General features: G+C 36.2%; 1 protein-coding gene across 8 annotated transcripts in view; it reads right to left on the reverse strand.

The window, feature by feature from the left end:
- Nucleotides 1–18,572, reverse strand: part of MYBPC1 (myosin binding protein C1) — a 100,758-nt gene that overhangs the window by 26,117 nt on the left and 56,069 nt on the right. For all 8 annotated transcript variants that reach the window (XM_064379921.1, XM_064379919.1, XM_064379920.1 and 5 more), the window contains 4 exons: nt 17,272–17,378; nt 16,852–16,985; nt 4,333–4,492; nt 984–1,088 (listed from right to left, as the gene is read on the reverse strand). In XM_064379921.1, the coding sequence (XP_064235991.1) occupies nt 984–1,088; nt 4,333–4,492; nt 16,852–16,985; nt 17,272–17,378 (506 nt within the window). The remainder of the gene's footprint in view (nt 1–983; nt 1,089–4,332; nt 4,493–16,851; nt 16,986–17,271; nt 17,379–18,572) is intronic.

Consider the following 18,572-nt stretch of genomic DNA (forward strand, 5'->3'; position numbering starts at 1 on the left):
AGCGATCTATGTAAAATAGTCATAAAGGTATGTAAATATTAACCTACCTATTACAAGAGAATACAAATATTAATATAAAATATAGATAAAAATAATGGGACTGAAAAATTAAAATTGTACTACAAAGAGAAGAAAAATGGATCACAGACAAGTCAGCTATAGCAACTTAGTCACTATAAGTAAACAGTGTATTCAGAGCCAATGTAGTTGATTCTGAGTCCCAGCAAGGAAGAGAAGAAGGTGGAAATGACCAGTTTTGTGAGTCTCATTGTTAGCAAAGAGAAAAAATTCTCATGCCATAGGGGAAGCAAATTCTTCTAAGCATTTAAATCTTTTTTTTTTTTTTGAGACAGATTCTCACTCTGTTGCCCAGGCTGGAGTGCAGTGGCATCATCTTGGCTCACTGCAAACTCCATGCCCCTGGGCTCAAGTCATCCTCCCACCTCAGCCTCCTGAGTAGCAAGTAGCTGGGACCACAGGTGCACACAACCATGCCAGGCTAATTTTTTTATTTTTAGTAGAGGTGGGGTTTCATCTTGTTGGCCAGGCTGGTCTCGAATTCCTGGCTTCAAGTGATCTGTCCACCTAGGCCTCCCAAAGTGCTGGGATTATAGGTGTGAGCCACCATGCTCAGCCTAAGCATTTAATTCTAAAAGAAATTTCTTCATAGACAAAATCCTGTAGAATCAGACATTCACTGGCTAGGATAGTGGAAACTAGGCTTCTAGTTACTTCAAAATTAGTGTGTATAAATGTCAAACAAAAAAAAAGAAAACCGGAAATTAGATGATATTCATCAGAGCTGTTTAAATCTCAAGTAATTGCAGAGTATCTCAACATATATATTTCATTTTGAATGCATAAAGTCACAGTGAAATAGGTTTTCTTCTAAATGCAGTATTTTAAAATGTGCTCTGTACTAAGCTGTGTAAAGAGGACACAACTGCACTGGCAGTTACACAGACCAACCAACACGTAGTCACCTAGGATTGGAGACCCTCCATCGTAGGCAGGAGGCTCCCAGTTCATGATACACCAGTCATCTCCCACTTCCGTCACACTTGGTGCCACTGGAGGATCAGGGAGGTCTGTAGTAAACAAAAAATTGGATAAAATAAGGAAGGGGGAGTACAAAAAAAGAGGAAAATATGTTGCTTGGTGATAATCATAGAAACTGTTATGTCAGTACTTTTCCGTGTTTATTGAATTACACTTACGATATGGTTTGGCTGTGTCCCCACCCAAATCTAATCTTGAACTGTAGCTCCCATAACTCCCATATGTTGTGTGAAGGACCCAGTGGAAGAGAATTGAATCATAGTGGCAGTTTCTCCCATACTGTTCTCGTGGCAGTGAGTACGTCTCCAGGGATCTGATGGTTTTGTAAGGGGAAACCACTTTGGCTTGGTTCTCATTGTTTCTCTCTTGTCTGCTGCCATGTAAGACATGGCTTTCACTTTCCACCATGACTGTGAGGCCTCCCCAGCTACAAGGAACTGTGAGTCCATTAAACCTCTTTTTCTTTATAAATTACCCAGTCTGGGGGGTATCTTTACCAGCAGCATGAAAACAGACTAATCCAGTAAATTGGTACTGGTAGAGTGGGGCATGGCTGTAAAGACACCCAAAAATGTGGAAGTGACTTTGGAACTGGGTAACAGGCAGAGATTGGAACACTTTGGAGGACTCACTTTGGAAGAAGACAGGAAAATGTGGGTAAGTTTGGAATTTCCTAGAGACTTGTTAAATGGCTTTGACCAAAATGCTGATAATGATATGGACAATGAAATCCATGCTGAGGTGGTCTCAGATGAAGATGAGGAACTTGTTGGGAACTGGAGTAAATGTGACTCTTACTATGTTTTAACAAGGAGACTAGTGGCATTTTGCCCCCACCCTAGAGATCTGTGGAAGTTTGAACTTGAGGGAAATGATTTAGGGTATCTGGTAGAAGAAATTTCTAAGCAGCAAAGCATTTAAGAGGTGATTTGGGGCTGTTAAAAGCATTCAGTTAAAGGGAAACAGACCATAAAAGTTTAGAAAATTTGCAGACTGAAGATGCAATAGAAAAGAAAAACTCATTTTCTGAAGAGAAATTCAAGCAGGCTGCAGAAATTTGCATAAGTAAGGAGGAACCAAATGTTAATCCCCAAGACAATGGGGAAAATGTCCCTAGGACATGTGAGAGACCTTTGTGGCAGCCCCTCCCATTACAGGCCCCAAGGCCTAGAAGGAAAAATATGGTTTTCTGGGCCAGGCCCAGAGTCCCCTGCGTGCAGCCTAGGGACTTGGTGCCCTGTGTCCCAGCCACATTAGCCATCGCTAAAATGGGTTAGGCTGTGACTTCGGATGGTGCAAGCCCTAAGCCTTCTTAGCTTCCACCTGGTATTGAGCCTATGGGTGCACAGAAGTCAAGAATTGAGGTTTGGGAACCTCTGCCTAGATTTCAAAGGAGGTATGGCAATGCCTGGATGTCCAGGCAGATGTTTGCTGCAGGGAAGGAGCCCTTGTGGGGAACCTCTGCTAGGGCAGTGTGAAAGAGAAATGTGGGGTTGAAGCCCCCACATGCAGTCCCCACTGGGGCACTGCCTAATGGAGCTATGTGAAGGAGGGCCACCATCCTCCAGACCCCAGAATGGTAGATCCACCAATAATTTGCACCATGCACCCGGAAAAGCTGCAGACACTCAACACCAGCCTGTGAAAGCAGCCAGGAGAGAAGCTGCACCCTGCAAAGCCACAGGAGTCGAGCTGCCCAAGACCATGAGAACCCACCTCTTGCATTAGCATTACCTAGATGTGAGACACGGAGTCAAAGGAGATCATTTTGGAGCTTCAGGATTTGACTGCCCCACTGAATTTCAGGCTTGCACAGAGCCTTTAGCCCCTTCATTTTGGCCCATTTCTCCCATTTTGAATGTGGGTATTTATCCAATGCCTGCACCCCTATTGTATCCAGGAAGTAACTAACTTGCTTTTGGTTTTTACAGCCTCACTGATGGAAAGGACTTGCCTTGTCTTGGATGAAACTTTGGACTGTGGCCTTCTAAGTTAATGCTGAAATGAGTAAAGGCTTTGGGGGACTGTTGGGAAGGCATAATTGATTTCGAAATGTGAGGATATGAGATTTGGGAGGGGCCAGGGGTGGAATGATGTGGTTTAGCTGTGTCTCCACCCAAATCTCATCTTGAATTGTAGCTCCCATAATTCCCATGTGTTGTGAGAGGGACCTGGTGGGAGAGAATTGAATCAGGGGGCAATTTCCCACATACTGTTCTCATGGTAGTGAATAAATCTCATGAAATTTGATGGTTTTATAAGGGGAAACCCCTTTGGCTTCGTTCTCATTCTCTCTCTCTTGTCTGCTGCCATGCAAGCCATGCCTTTCACCTTCTGCTGTGATTGTGCGGCCTCCCCAACCACAAGTAATTGTGAGTCCATTAAACCTCTTTTTCTTTATAAATTACCCTGTCTCTAGTAGGTCTTTATTAGCAGCGTGAAAACAGATTAATACAAGTTAGTAACTAATTTGGGCAAAAATTTTTGCTCAATATGGGATAAGGGAAGATGAGCCTGCCCCTTGCCCCAAATAAAAATAAGAATGTCTCCAAATCCCTTAAACCAGTGTCCCAACATTACAGAATAAGCCCCAGATGAAACCTAAGACTCTCATTCCTTACCTTGAAAATGTTAACCAAGAAATTATTGTCTAAATGTTGAATATGGTTGTTGTTTTTAACCACAAAGTGAACTTCCAATAGAACTGTATCAAGGAGTTTTACATCAATTGAAATACTCAAGATGTTGGCTGGTAGAAATCCAAGTCAGAAATGACAAGTCACAATATCTTGTCAATATAGTTTGGTGTCTGATAAAAATGACCTTAGTTTTTGTTCGATTTGAAATATGTCATTTAAGGAGAAACTAAAGTGAGAAGAGGAGAGCATCAGACCTTGGAACAGTAGTTATCTGCTAGACTCATTTTTCTCAGTTTTGGGCTTAGGAAAAATGCACTTAGATAGTTGTCTAAGGAGCAAAGCAGATCTTACCTCTCTGTAATGATTGTGATGTGTGAAGTTATTTAGTAATTACGTTTCAGTGATATTTAAAGGGCATCAAAAGGGAGTATGATTTTGGAGAGCTAATTGCCAGTAACCCCAAATGGCTCACCTTAGCTACTCTTCCTCCAATGAGAAGTCCTCTAGGCAAGAAAAAAGAAGACAAAGGAAAGAGAAAGGAAGGAAACGGAAGGGAAGGACAAAGAAGGAAAGTCTACTCTGAATCTCGACATGTCAGCTTGATTCCAGAAGTTTGTTTACCTGGAGGACTTACCCACAACTTTAATCTTGATGCTTGCATGTGCCTCTCCAGCTTCGTTTTTCAGACTGATGTTGTAAACACCAGAGTCATCCCTTTCAGCTACATCAATGACCAGAGTGCTGCTATCGGGGTAAGATTCTGCCCTTATTCGACCACTGCCCTCCATTATAGCCTAAGAAGGAGAGAAACAAAATGTGGCATGATTTACACAACAACAATGGCTATTCACAGTGTCTTATAAATTGAGCAATTTAACAGATGATATAGTGTATAGATTATATAGTGTATTTAGCAGACTATATATTGTAACTATATAGTGTTCATGCCTAATATATATTTTTCTCAGTTTAATTCTCCCCCAACTCTAATGACAAGGTATTATTATAGCATCTTACACATGAAGAAACTGAGACTTAACTTGCTCAAGGTCACACAGCTAGGAAGTAGTAGAATTGGGATTTGATCCCAAAGCCCGCTAGCCACCAACTTTTCCAAGAGAAAATTGGAGGACTAAAAATACAAGTGCAGAAGTGTCATTCTAGGAGAGGAGTCCCTGTGTATGAAATTAGAAACCCTCGAACCCCTATCAGAAACTAAATAATGACTTGTTAATTTTCTTAGATGTTTGGAAAATTTTAAAATACTGAAGAGGATTGAAGAAGGCTGCAAGGCCAATTTTCCATTTTCTTCTAGTAAAAACATAAAAGAATGAACATCTAATTCCCAAAGTAAAGATAGAATGAGGTTGAGCCTCCTATTATATTTTCTTTTATTTATCTTCTTCTTCTATTTTTCACTTTTTCTTCTTTCTTAAATCTTAAGTTTAAAGCAGGATTACATTTTTCTGATTCCCAAGTTATATATTCTATAAGACAATCGATAGCCTGTACACAAAGAGGAAAAACAGAGAAGGTCAAAGTAATTTAGAATCTGGGTTATTTGCCACTAACTACTAGGTAAACTCTCTTCTCTTTTGAGTCTGTATTAGAACTCATAAGTCTTCAGTAACCTAAGACTGTGATCACAGTAAGAATACCTGAAATAATTGTCCTAATTCTTCTATTTTGTAATAGAACAAAATTTCCCTATATCAGCCAAATTCTAATGTAAGATTACAATGGATGTTCTCTTTTGTTTTTATTTATTTTTTCTTTTTCTCACCCTCAAAGCTAATCCATCTCCTTTCTTTTTAATGTGAGAAAAAAAATTACATAGAGTTATGTTACACTATCCTCTTCAGTTTTCTGTATTTTTTTTGTTGGTTTGCTTGTACACTGTAATTTACACAGAGCAAAATTCACACTTTTTAGAAATACAGTTCTATGAATTTTGACAAATTTATGCAACTGTGTAATTACCACCACACTCAAGATATAAACCATTTCCATCACCTTCAATCATGGCTCCAAGCTCCTTGGCAATTAAATTATGCCCTACACCCTGCTCCCTAGCACCACTGGTCCAATACCTGGCCTTAGTTTTTCTTTTTCCCAAATGCCCTATAACTGGAATCCAACAGTATGTAGCTTTTTGCGTTTGGCTTTTTCCTTAGCATGATACTTTTTAGATCCCTCCCTGTTGCTGCATGTATAACTAGTACATTCCTTTCTATTGCTGAGTAGTATTCCATTGTGTATTCCATGTGTAGTTAGTTCATGTATGTACCAACTGTGTGTTTGTACAATTGGACTTTTTGGGTTGTTTCTGGGTTTTGACAAATACGAACAAAGCTGCTAAAACATTCATATACAGGTTTTTGTGTGGACATGTCTTCGTTTTTCTTGGGTGAATAACTAGACATAGCATCATAGAATTGTATCGTAAGAATATATTCAACTTTATAAAAACCACCAAACTATTTTCCAAAAAGGATTACTATTTTGCTGGTACATCTACTTTGGAAAAGTGATGTATGTACATTTCATTGTTCCACATCCTTGTCAGAACTTGGCATTGTCATTTTTCAAGTGTTTTTTTTAAAATGACATTAAAAATACATTTTTAGTATACCTTCTTTCACTTAGCAATTATTTTAAGATTCATCCATGTTTTTGTGTATGTCAGCATTTCATTTCTTTTTATTGCTGAGTAGTAGTCCATTGTATAAATATATTACAATTTACTGATCCATTCACCTGTTTATGGATATTTGAGTTATTTTCAGCTTTTGGATATTACAAATAAAGCTACTGTGAACATTTGTTATGGTAGTTTTTTTATTGTTGCTGTTACACTGGATTTTTTATGTTGGTAATCATGCCATTTGCAAATAAAGACAGTTTTACTTCTTCCTTTCAAATATGGATGTCTTTTATTTCTTTTTCTTGTCTGGTTGCTCTGGCTAGAAGCTTAAGTATGATGTTGAATAGGAGCAGTGAGAGTGGACATCTCTCTCTTCTTTCTAATCTTAGAGGAAAATAATTCAGTTTTGCACTATTAAGTAGGATAGTAGTTGTAAATTTTTCATGGGTGACTTTTATCATGTTAAGGAGGATCTTTTTACTTCTGAGTTTGTTGAGAGATTTATATTAGGAACAGATCCTGGATTTTGCCAAATGTTCTTGCTGTGTCTATTGAGAGAGCTGCATTTTTTTCTACTTGTTAATATCATGACATATTAATTTATTTTCAAATATTAAACCAACTTTTGGATTTCTGAGATAAACCCTCCTTTGTTATGATATATTCTTTTTACATATTGTTGGATTCGATTTGCTAAATGTTGCTTAGAACTTTTAAATCCATGTTCACGAATGACACTAGTTTGTAGTTTTCTCTTCCTGAAATGTCTGTGTCAGGTTTTACTACAAGGGTAATACTGGTCTTAAAGAATGAGTTAGTAAATAGTCTCTCTTTTTCAATTTTGTGGAAGAGTTTTTGTAGAATTTGGTATTGTTTCTCACTAAATGTTAGAACTGTCTAGTAAATTCATCTAGACCTAAAATTTTCTTCGTGTTTTTAATTACAAATTTCTTTTATTTAATCGTTATAGGGAAATTCAGTACTGATTTAGCAGTATTCTGCAAGTCTAATATGGGATGTGTTCATAAATACTTTCTAATTTACCATATGATGTCTTTGATCCATGAGGTACTTAGACATGTGTTGTTTAGGTTCCAAATATTTGGGAATTTTCCAGAAATCTATTATTGATTTCTTTTTTTTTTTAACTAAAGATCTCATTACTGATCTATTATTGATTTCTAATTAATTCCATTGTGGTCAGAAAACATGCATTGCATGTCTTGAATCCTTTTATATTTATTGAAAATTATTTTGGTTCAGAATATGGTCTATCTTGTTAAATTTTCCATGTGCAGTTTAAAATAATACCCATTTTGCTTTGTGCATTGGAGAGTTCTATAAATGTCAATCAGTTCAAAATGGCTTGTAGTATTGTTCGTCTTCTAATCCTTACTGATTTTCTGTCTTCTTGTTCTATTAACTATTGAGAGAAGAGTATTGAAATCGCAAATTCATTGATTTCTCTTTGAAATTCTATCTTATTGCTATTTATTTCCAACTTGTCCCATCTGTTCTTTGTGCCCCTTTTTCTGCCTTCTTTTGGGTTAAATATTTTTATGATTCCATTTTATTTTCTTTGTTGATTTATTAGCTATAACTCTGTTTCATTTTTTTAGTGGCTTCTTTAGAGTTTGTAGCAAACTTCTTTAACTTTTCACAATCTACCTTCAAGTGATATAATACTTCATGTATATTACAAACAATCCCTGACTTAACAATGGTTTTAACATACAATTTTTTGACTTTGTGACGGTTTGAAAGCAATATGCATTCAGTAGAAATCGTACTTTGAATTCTGAATATTGATCTTTTTTCAGGCTAGCAATATGTAGTATGATACTCTCATGATAGTGGGTTGCAGCAGAGAACCTCAGCTCCCAGTCAGCCATATGATCATGATGGTGAACAACTGATCTCTATAATGTACTGTGTTGCCAGGTGATTTGGTTATTTGTCCAACCGTAGGCTAATGTAAGTGTTCTAAGCATGTTTAGGTAGGCTAGGCTAAGCTATGATGTTCAGTAGGTTAGGTGTATTAAATGCTTTTTTTTTTCTGTTTTGAAATGAGGCCTTGCTGTGTCGCTCAGGCTGGAGTGCAGTGGTAGGATCTTGGCTCACTGCAACCTCCGCCTCCTAGGTTCAAGAATTCTCACACCTCAGCCTCCCAAGTAGCTGGCACTACAGGTGTGCACCACCACACCTGGCTAATTTTTTGTATTTTTGGTAGAGATGGGATTTCACTATGTTGGCCAGGCTGATCTTGAACTCCTGGCCTCGCCTGCTTCAGCCTCCCAAAGTGCTGGGATTATAGGTGTGAGCGACTGCGCCCAGCTGCTTTTTCGACTTATGATATTTTCAACTTACTATGGGTTTATTTGATGCAACTCCGTCAAAAGTCAAGATGTAGCTATAGAAGAAATTTACAGTAGCACAGCTCCATTTTTACCTTTCCTAATTCTTCTATTTCTTCCCTACTGAACTTGTATATTTGTTGTCATAAATTTTATGTATACCTATGTTAAAAACCCTATAAAACACTGTCGTAATTTTTGTTTAAACAGTTTTCTTTTTAAGATACTTAAATACTAAGAAAAAATCTTCTATGTTTATCCATGTAGTTACTATTTCTGGTGCTCTTTGTTCCTTTGTGAAAATATTTCCAGCTGGCATCACTTTCCTTCTAACTTTAAGGATTCCCTTTAACATTTCTTGTAGTGCAGGTCAGCTAGTGATAAATTCTCTCAATTCTTTTATATCTGAAAATAATTTTACTTTGCCTTCATTTCTTAAATTTATTTCTATTGAGTATAGAATCCTAGGTTGACAGTTTTTTTCTTTCAGTACTTTAAAGGTGTTGCTACTGGTTTCTCACTTGCCATACTTCCAGAGAAATATGCTGCCATCCTTGCCTTTGTTCCTCTTTATTTAATGTGACGTTTTTCTCTATCTGCTTTTAATATTTTTCTTAACTACTTGTTTTGAGCATTTGATTTGTGATGGGTCTTGGTGTAGTTTTTTTAATGCTTCTTGTGCTTAGGGTTTATTGAGCTTCTTGCATCTGTAAGTTCATAGTTTTTATCAAATTTGGAAACTTTGTGACCATTATTAGTTAAATATTTTTTTTGTCCTTCTCCTTGGGGACTCCAGTTCTGTCCTGTCTTTGGGGACATATATTTGCCTGTTTGAAGTTCTCCATAGCTCAATGATACTCTTTTTTATTCCCAGAAAATGGAAGAGGAGGAAATACTCCTTCCCCAACTTTTTTTGTTTTCATTAATAAACTTTATTTTTTAGAGCAATTTTAGGTTCACACAACATTGAGTGGAAAGTACAGAGAGTTTCCATCTGTCACACATCCCTACACATGCACAACCTCTCCCACTATTAACATCCTTCACCATGGTGTACATTTGTTACAATTGATGAACCTATGTTGACACATTATTATAACCCAAAATTCACAGTTTCCATTAGAGTTCACTTTTGGCATTGCACATTCTATGGGTTTTGACACATGTATGACATGTATGCACAATTACAGTATCATACAGAATATTTCACTGCCCTGAAAATCCTCTGTGCTTCACCTATTCATCCCTCTCTTCCCCCAGCCCCTGGCAACCACTCATTGTTTTACTGCCTCCATAATTTTGCTTTTTCCAGAATGCCATATAGTTGGTTGGAATTAGGGAGTATGTAACCTTTTCTGACAGTCTTCTTTCCCTTAGTAATATGTGTTTAAGGCTCCTTCATGTCTTTTCTTGGCTCCATAGCTTATTTCCTTTTAGTGCTGAATAATATTCCATTATCTGGATGTACTGCACTTTAGATATTCATTCACCTACTGAAGGATAGCTTGGTTGCTTCTAGGTTTTGGCAATTCTAAAAAAAAGCTGCTATAAACATTTGTGTGCAGGGTTTTGTGTGGGCATAAGTTTTCAACTCATCTGAGTAAATACCAAGGAGCACAATTGCTGAATTGTATGGTAAGAGTGTATTTAGTTTTGTAATAAACTGTCAGACTGTTTCCCAAAATAGCTGTACCATTTTGCATTCCCATCAGCAATGAATGAGAGTTCCTGTTGTTCCACATCCTTCCAAGCATTTAATGTTCTCGGTGTTTTGAATTTTGGCCATTCTAATACATGAATGACATTGTTGCTTTAATTTGTAATACCCTAATAACATATAATGTTGAACATCTTTTCATATGCTTACTTGTCATTTATATATCTTCTTTGGTGAAAGGTGTTTTTTCAGGCTTTTGCCCATTTTTTAATCAGGTTGTTCATTTTCTTATTGCCAAGTTTTAAGAGTTTTTTGTATATTTTGTATAATGATTCTTTATCAGATGTGTCTTTTGTAACTATTTTCTGAGTCTATGGCTTTCCTTATTCTCTTGACATTGTCTTTTGCAGAGCAGATGATTTTAATTTTAATGAAGTCCAGCTTATCAATTGTATTTTCCACTAATTGTGTCTTTGATGTTGTATCTAAAGGATCATCACCATAATCAAGGTCATCTAGGTTTTCACCTGTTATCTTCTAGGAATTTTATAGTTTTACATTTTACATTTAGCTCTATGATCCACTTTCAGTTCATTCTTGTGAAGGGTATACAGTCTGTATTGGCATTCATTTTGAGTTGTTCCAGAATTATTTGTTGAAAAGACTATCTTTGCTTCACTGTATTGCCTTTGCTCTTTTGTCAAAGACCAGTTGACTCCATTTATGTAAGTCTATTTCTGGGCTTTGTATTTTGTTCTACTGATCAATTTTTCTGTTCTTTTGTCAATATCATGCTGTCTCAATTATCGAAGCTTTATAATAAGTCAGGAAATTGAGTATTATCAGTCCTCTGAGTTTGTTCTTATCCTTCAATATTGCATTGGCTATTCTTGGTGTTTCATCTCTCCATATAAAATTCAGAATCAGTTTGTTGATATCCACAAAATAACATGCTTGGATTTTGATTGGAATTGTATTGAATCTCTAGATTAAGTTGGGACATCCTGACAACATTTCATCTTCCTATCAATGAACATGGAATATCTCTTCACTTATTTATTTTTTCTTTGATTTCTTTCATCAGAGTCTTATAGTTTTCCTCATATAGATTTTATACCTATTAGATTTATACCTAAGTATTTTATTTTGGGGGGTATGAATATAAACAGTAATATGTTTTTAATTTTAAATTCCACTTGTTCACTGCTAGTATAAAGGAAAACAATTGGTTTTTGTATGGGGACATTGTATTATCCTGCAACCTTGCTATAAATTATTAGCTTCAGGAGTTTTTGTATCCATTCTTTTAGATTTTCTACACAGACAGACATGTTATCTGTGAACTAAGACCATTTTATTTCTTCCTTCCCAATTTGCATACCTTCTTTTCTTCTTTTATTGCATTAGCTAAGCCTTCCAGTACAATGTTAAAAAGCAGTAATGAGAGGGGTACACTCTTGCCTTATTTCTGATGTTGGTGAGAAAGCATCAAGTTTCTCATTGTTAAGTGTAACTTTAGCTGTTGGTTTTTTTGTTTTTTTGGGGGTAGATTTTTTTTAATCAAATTGAAGAAATTTCCCTCTATTTCTATTTTACTTAGAGTCTTCATCATGCATTTTGTCAAAGATTCTTTATTCATCCATTGATAGAATCATGTGATTTTTCTCCTTTAGCCCGTTGATGTGGTGGATTACATTAATTGATTTTCAAATTTTGAGCCAGCCTTGCATACCTAGAATAAGTTCCACTTGGCTTTGGTGTAGAATTCTTTTTATACATTGTTAGGTTTGATTTGCTAATGTTTTATTCAGGATTTTTGCATTTATGTTTATGAGAGATATTGGTCTGAAATTTTCTGATTTTGGTATTAGGATAAAGCTGCTCTCATAGATTGAATTAGGAAGTATTCTGAAAGAGATTAAGGCACAAATGCTTCCTTAAATGTTTGGTAGAATTTATCATCAAACCCATTGAGGCCTGTTACCTGCTGTTTTGGAAGGTTATTAATTATTGATTCAATTTGTTTAAGAGATATAATCCTTTTCTGATTGCCTGTTTCTTCTTGTGTGAATTTTGGAAGATTGTATCTTTCAAGGAGTAGGTCCATTTCCACTAGGGTGTGAAATTTATGGGCATAGAGTTGTTCATAATATCCCTTAACTATCTTTTTAATGTTAATGGGATTTGTAGTAATGTCCCTCTTTCATTCCTGAATTAGTCTTGACTCTTCTTTTCCTAGTTAGCCTGGCTAGAGGGTTATAAATTTTATTGATATTTACAAAGAACCAACTTTTGTTAATTTTCTCTATTAATTTCCTGTTTGAAATTTCATTTGTTTCTGCTCTAATTTGCATCATGTCTTTTATCTGTTTACTTTGAATTTAATTTACTCTTATTTCTCTTGTTTTCTAAGATGAAACTCTGATTACTAGTTTTATGTCTTTCATATTTTTAAATATATTCAGTCATTGCTATTAATTTCCCTCTAAACACTGCTTTCACTGCATCCTAAAAATTTTGATATGTTGTATTTTCATTTTCATTTAATTCAATATATTTTAAATTTTCTTTTAAGATGTCTTCTTTGAAGTATGTTGTTTAATCTTCAAGAATTTGAGGGATTTTCAGTTATTTTTCTGTTATTCATCTATTTTTAGTTTCACTTCTGTAATTTATTTATTTTTGGTTTAATTCCATTGTCTCTGAAAGCAGATATTGTAAGATTTCTATTTTTAAAAATTTGTTAAGGTGTTTTTATGGCTTAGAATGTGGTCTATTTTGGTGAATATGCTATGTGTGCTTGAAAAGAATGTGTAATCTGCTGCTATTGGATGAAGTAGTCTATAGATGTTAGTTATGTACAATTGATTGATAGTGCTGTTGAGTTCAGCTATGTCCTTACTGATTTTCTGCCTGCTGAATCTCTATTTCTGATAATAGTGAATGCATCTATTTTTCATTGCCATTCTATCAGTTTTGTCTCATATATTTTGAGGCTTTGTTGTTAGGTGCATACATGTTAAGGATTATTATGCCTTCTTGTAGTATTGACCCATTTATCATTATGTAATCCTCCTTTTTATTCCAGATAAATGTCTTTGCTTTGTAGTCTGCATTGTCTGAAGTTAATATGGTTACTCATACTTTCTTTTGTTTAGTCTTAGCCCAGTATGTCTCTCTCCAGCTCTATACGTTTAAGGATGCAACTTTATATTTAAAGTGGGTTTCTTATGGTCAACAAAACTTTCGGTCATGTTTTTGCTCCACTCTGACAATCTTGGGCTTTTAATTTGTATATTTGGACCATTGACATTTAAAGTAAATATTGATACAGCTGGATCAATATCTGTCATATTTGTTATTGTTTTCTATTGGTTGCCCTTCTTCTTCATTTCTACTACTGTCTTCTACATTTTTTCTGCCTTTCGTGGTTTTAATTAAGCATTCCATGTGATTTCATTTTCTTTCCTTTATTAGCACATTAATTGTACTTCCTATTTTTTAAACTTTTTAAAGTGGTTTCCCTAGTTTACAATATACATTTATAATTAACCCAGCTTTACTTCAAGTAACACTACAGTGGTTCACAAGTAGTGCACATACTTTAAAATAACAAAATATCCCCAATTCTTCTCTCCTATTTTTTTTTTGTATTATTGCTTGTCATTCATTTCACTTACATATAAATGTACATAAATATAAATATAAGCATACATAATTGAATACATTGTTGCTTTTATCATTTTGAACAAAATGTTATTTGTTAAATCAATTGAGAATGTGAAAAATAAAGTTTGTTTTACTTTCACTTATTCATTATTTGATACTCTTTCTTTACATAGATCTAAGTTTCTCACATACGTTATTTTCCTTTTTTCTGAAGAACATCTTTTAACACTTTTTGCAAGACAGATCCATTGGCAACAAATTCCCTAAATTTTTGTTTGTCTGTGAAAGTCTTTATTTCTCCTTCACTTTTGAAAGATAATTGAAAGATAATTTCAGAGGGTACAGAATTCTAGGTTGATGGGTTTTCACTCTGAAAACTTTTAATATGTGACTTCACTCTCATATTTCAGCAGTTTGCCCTGTATCCTCACTTCTATGACATATCTAAGAGGAGTTGCTGATTTTTCAGTTTGTCCAGCTTTTTGCTTGTTGTTTGGATAGAGTGGCAACTTCTAAGCCAATTACATGCCAGAATGAAAATTGGAAGTCTGATTCTTTAAATTTTTTTGGACTTTTTCTCTTGTGTTTCATTTTGGATCATTTCTATTGCTATGTCTTCAAATTCACCTGCAATGTCTAATTAGCCATTAATTCCATCTACCATATTTTTTATTGGAGACATTTTATTGTTTTCATCTGTAGGTGATTTGATTTGGATCTTTTTATGTTTTTCCACTTGATCACTTTTTGCACTTAACTTTCTCTGTTTAATTCATATGGAGAGCTCAACATTTCTCCACCTAACTTTTTGAACATATGGTATACAGTTAAAACAATTATTTGCATATGCTTGACGGCTAAATCTAATTTATATGTGAGATCTGAGTAGGCTGTAACTGACTTTTCTCCTCTTTTTTTTTTTTTTTTGAGACGAAGTTTCGCTCTTGTTACCCAAGCTGGAGTGCAATGGCGCGATCTCGGCTCACCGCAACCTCCGCCTCCTGGGTTCAGGCTTCTCCTCATTTTGAGCTGTGCTTTCCTGCTTATTTCTCTATCATAATGTTTGATTGGATGGCAAGATATTCCTAATTTTGCCATGTTGGGTGCCTGATATTTTTGTATTCCTATATAAATCTTCAGCTTTGTTTTGAAATGCAATTAAATTGTTTGGAAATTGATTGAATCTTTTAGGTTTGTTTTCATGACTTTTAGGTGGGTCCATGACAGTGCTCAGTCTAGGGTTAATTGTTCCTGCCATCGAGACAAGGCCTTCCTGAGTACTCTACTATGCACTGTGAATGATGAGGTTTTCACATCTAGCTAGGGGGAACGGGCACTACTATTGGCCTTGTGTCTGTGCCAGTCCTCTTTAATCCTTTCAGATGGTTCTTTCTTAGATCTTGGGTAGTTTCCTCATAAATGTGCACTGATCTTTGCTGAATACTTGAGAGAGATCCTCTGCAGAGCTCCAGGGGCACTTGCTCTGCTCTCTCCTCCAGTACATGTAGTATGCATCTTATGAACTCTAGCTGCCTTGGTCTCCTTGTACAGTGGGAGTCCTAAATTTAGGGAGTCCACTGGGTTCTGTCCAGGGTTTTCTTCCTTGTGCCACTGCCTAGATACTCTTCTATGGCAATAAACTTGAGGCAATTATAGGGCTCACTTTATTTGTTTATCATATTTCATAGTCACTGTCTTTCACTATCTGATGTCCAATGTCTTGAAAACCATTGTTCATATAGTATGTCTATTTTGGGGGTTATTTGAAGTGAGTAGGTAAATCTAGTCCCTGTTATTCAATTCTGGCTGAAAGTAGAAGTCTCATTGTGTTTTCTATTTTATTTTTTTAAGTTTTTTATTTTTTTTGAGATAGAATCTCGCTCTGTTGCCCAGCTGGAGTGCAGTGGCGTGATCTCAGTTCCCTGCAACCTCTGCCTCCTGGGTTCAAGTGATTCTCCAGCCTCAGCCTCCTGAGTAGCTAGCATTATAGGCATGCACCACCATATCTGGCTAATATTTCTGTATTTTTAGTAGAGACAGGGCTTCACAATGTAGGCTCAGGCTGGTCCGGAACTCCCGACATCAGGTGATCTGCCCACCTCGGCCTCCCAAAGTGCTGGGATTATAGGCTTGAGCCACTGTGCCCAGCTCATGTCTTCTTTTTAAATGTAAAACTTTGTTTTTGTTTTTATTTTTGTAGAAAGCCACAGGGTCACACTTGAGCTGGTACTACCCTACCATTCCACCCTCACTTGTCTTTCTCCCCATCATTCACTTTGCCCCAGCCATGCTGGCTTTCCTTCTGTTCCTCCAACACATCAGGCTCATTCTCTCCCTTTGGCTTTTGCACTTGTAATTATCTCCACCTGGAAATCTCTTCTCTTTGATCTTCACATAATGGGTTCCTTGTTCTTCACAGAGGCTGCCATTGACTATGCAATCACTTGCTATCATATCATTCTCTTTTATTATCTTCTGGTATTCATTACTATCCAAAGTGGCTTTGCTCATTTATTTATTTAATAATTCATTGTCTATTTCTCTTTCATCTCCCCAATTCCCATTAGAATAAAAATCAGGTTTTGTTCACTGTGCATAAAAATATGCTTTGCTATGTAATAGTCAGAAATATGAGAAGTAAATTAATGATGATCAGATTTGCCTGAAAACCAGTCATCTTTCTTTTTCAAAGGAATTACATCTGTACTGTACTGCTGTACAATTATTCATTTTCTCCCTTCATCTGACTAATGGAGGGCAAGGAGTGGGACAGGCAGTGTCTATGCATATGTGTGTGTGCATGTGAGTGTGTGCATGCATAAAACAAACCTTATCTGCCCGGCTCCAAATGGCTTTAGGAGGTGGTTCTCCGCTGATAGGGATCTCAAGACGAAGCTTGCTTCCTGCAATCACTGTCACTGTATTGTCAGCATCAAGACCATCCAGGATGATCTTAGGAGGATCTAGAATATTAAGCATGGTCTTTGTTATCAGACAGTCATTTCTGTGTGACTACCTTCACTAATGTTTGGATAGTATCATGGTAGTAATCACTATTTTATCTGATCAAAAAGAATATAGGAGGGGTCAAGATAGTTGGTGCCTGGCACCTTGCAAAACAATTTTATTGTAAGGTGTTGATTGATGTATTTTTCCTTAAATGTCACTTAGTTTTGAATATGTTGTAATTCCATGGGAAGCAAAAGCAAACAAAAAAGAACACAACTATGCAATGACTTATTTACTCACCAATAACATGAACTTTGGCAGGCAGAGTAACACTGTAGGCATCAGGTGCAAATACATAATCACCTTCATCTTCAATGAGGGCATTGGCTATCACTAACTTGTGGATTCTAAGGAAACAAGGAAAACGAATTTCTAAGACTTTAAAGATTTAAATTATATATGACCCAAACTGAAAATACACTTGGCCTTTACCTGATTAACTTCTTTAGTGCAGGAGAGAGAGGGAGGAAGAGGGAGAGAGAGAGAGAGAGAGAGAGAGAGGAGAGAAAGAAAGAGAGAGAGAAAAGGAGACAGAAAGGGAGAGAGGATGAGAAGTCTTAATTACCCTATTTATTGATCCAAATTAAATCAAATCTTTATTTTGGACTATATGGAATTATCTCCACAAATACAATCTGTTTATTGTGTAGGCAGAGTCTATTATTCTTTTTTTCATCTCATAGCTTTAAAAAGTCTAAAATAGAACATATCAATAATGCTATACTTTAAGATTCAAGAGATTGCCAAGAATAATCTTGATTATGGCTTTATATGCCAAACCCTAAGAACAATAGTTCTTAACTTTATTGGGGGTCACAAACCAGTGAATATCTAATGGACACTGTGAATCCTTTCTATGTAAAAAGTATGTATTTTTGTATGCACAGAATTTTCTCACAATTTCACAGGAGTTAAGGGGCTTCCTAAAGTCCATTTATGATATCCTAAAAGTCCATGAATTCAGAATTAAACTCTTGCCTTAGATCTTTGCCAGATTCTAGGATATTATGTCCCCTACACAAATAAAGATTTATGGGAAAGCATTGTGACGCTTCTTGGTTAGAGACAGTTAATCCATTAGATCAGGTCCTCAATTAGAATTCGTATTTTTCCTCTAACATCATGTTTATTCTTTATATTAGAGACAGGGTCTTATTCTGTTCTCCAGGCTGGAGTGCAGTGGCGTGATCTCAGCTCACTTCAACCTCCCCCTACTGGGCTCAAGCCATCCTTCCACCTCCCAAGTAGTTGAGACTACAGGTACATGCCACCATGCCTGGCTAATTTTTGTGTTTTTTGTAGAGAAAAGATTTGCCATGTAGCCCAGGAACTCTTGAACTCCCGAGCTCAAGTGATCTGTCTGCCTCAGTCTCCCAAAGTCTTGGGATTACAGGCATGAGCTATGGTGCCTGGCCTCTAACTTCATGTTTAGATGGAAAAAGAGTCAATGGATTAGACAAAGCACCATAATGTGAGGTACAGATACAGGATTAGGAGTAGGACATGCTACACAACAGAGAAATCATACCTTCTTGCTAGTA

Source organism: Aotus nancymaae, unplaced genomic scaffold (assembly GCF_030222135.1).
Source record: "Aotus nancymaae isolate 86718 unplaced genomic scaffold, 86718_ANA_hifiasm-v0.15.2.pri h1tg000021l, whole genome shotgun sequence".
Taxonomy (NCBI): Eukaryota; Metazoa; Chordata; class Mammalia; order Primates; family Aotidae; genus Aotus; species Aotus nancymaae.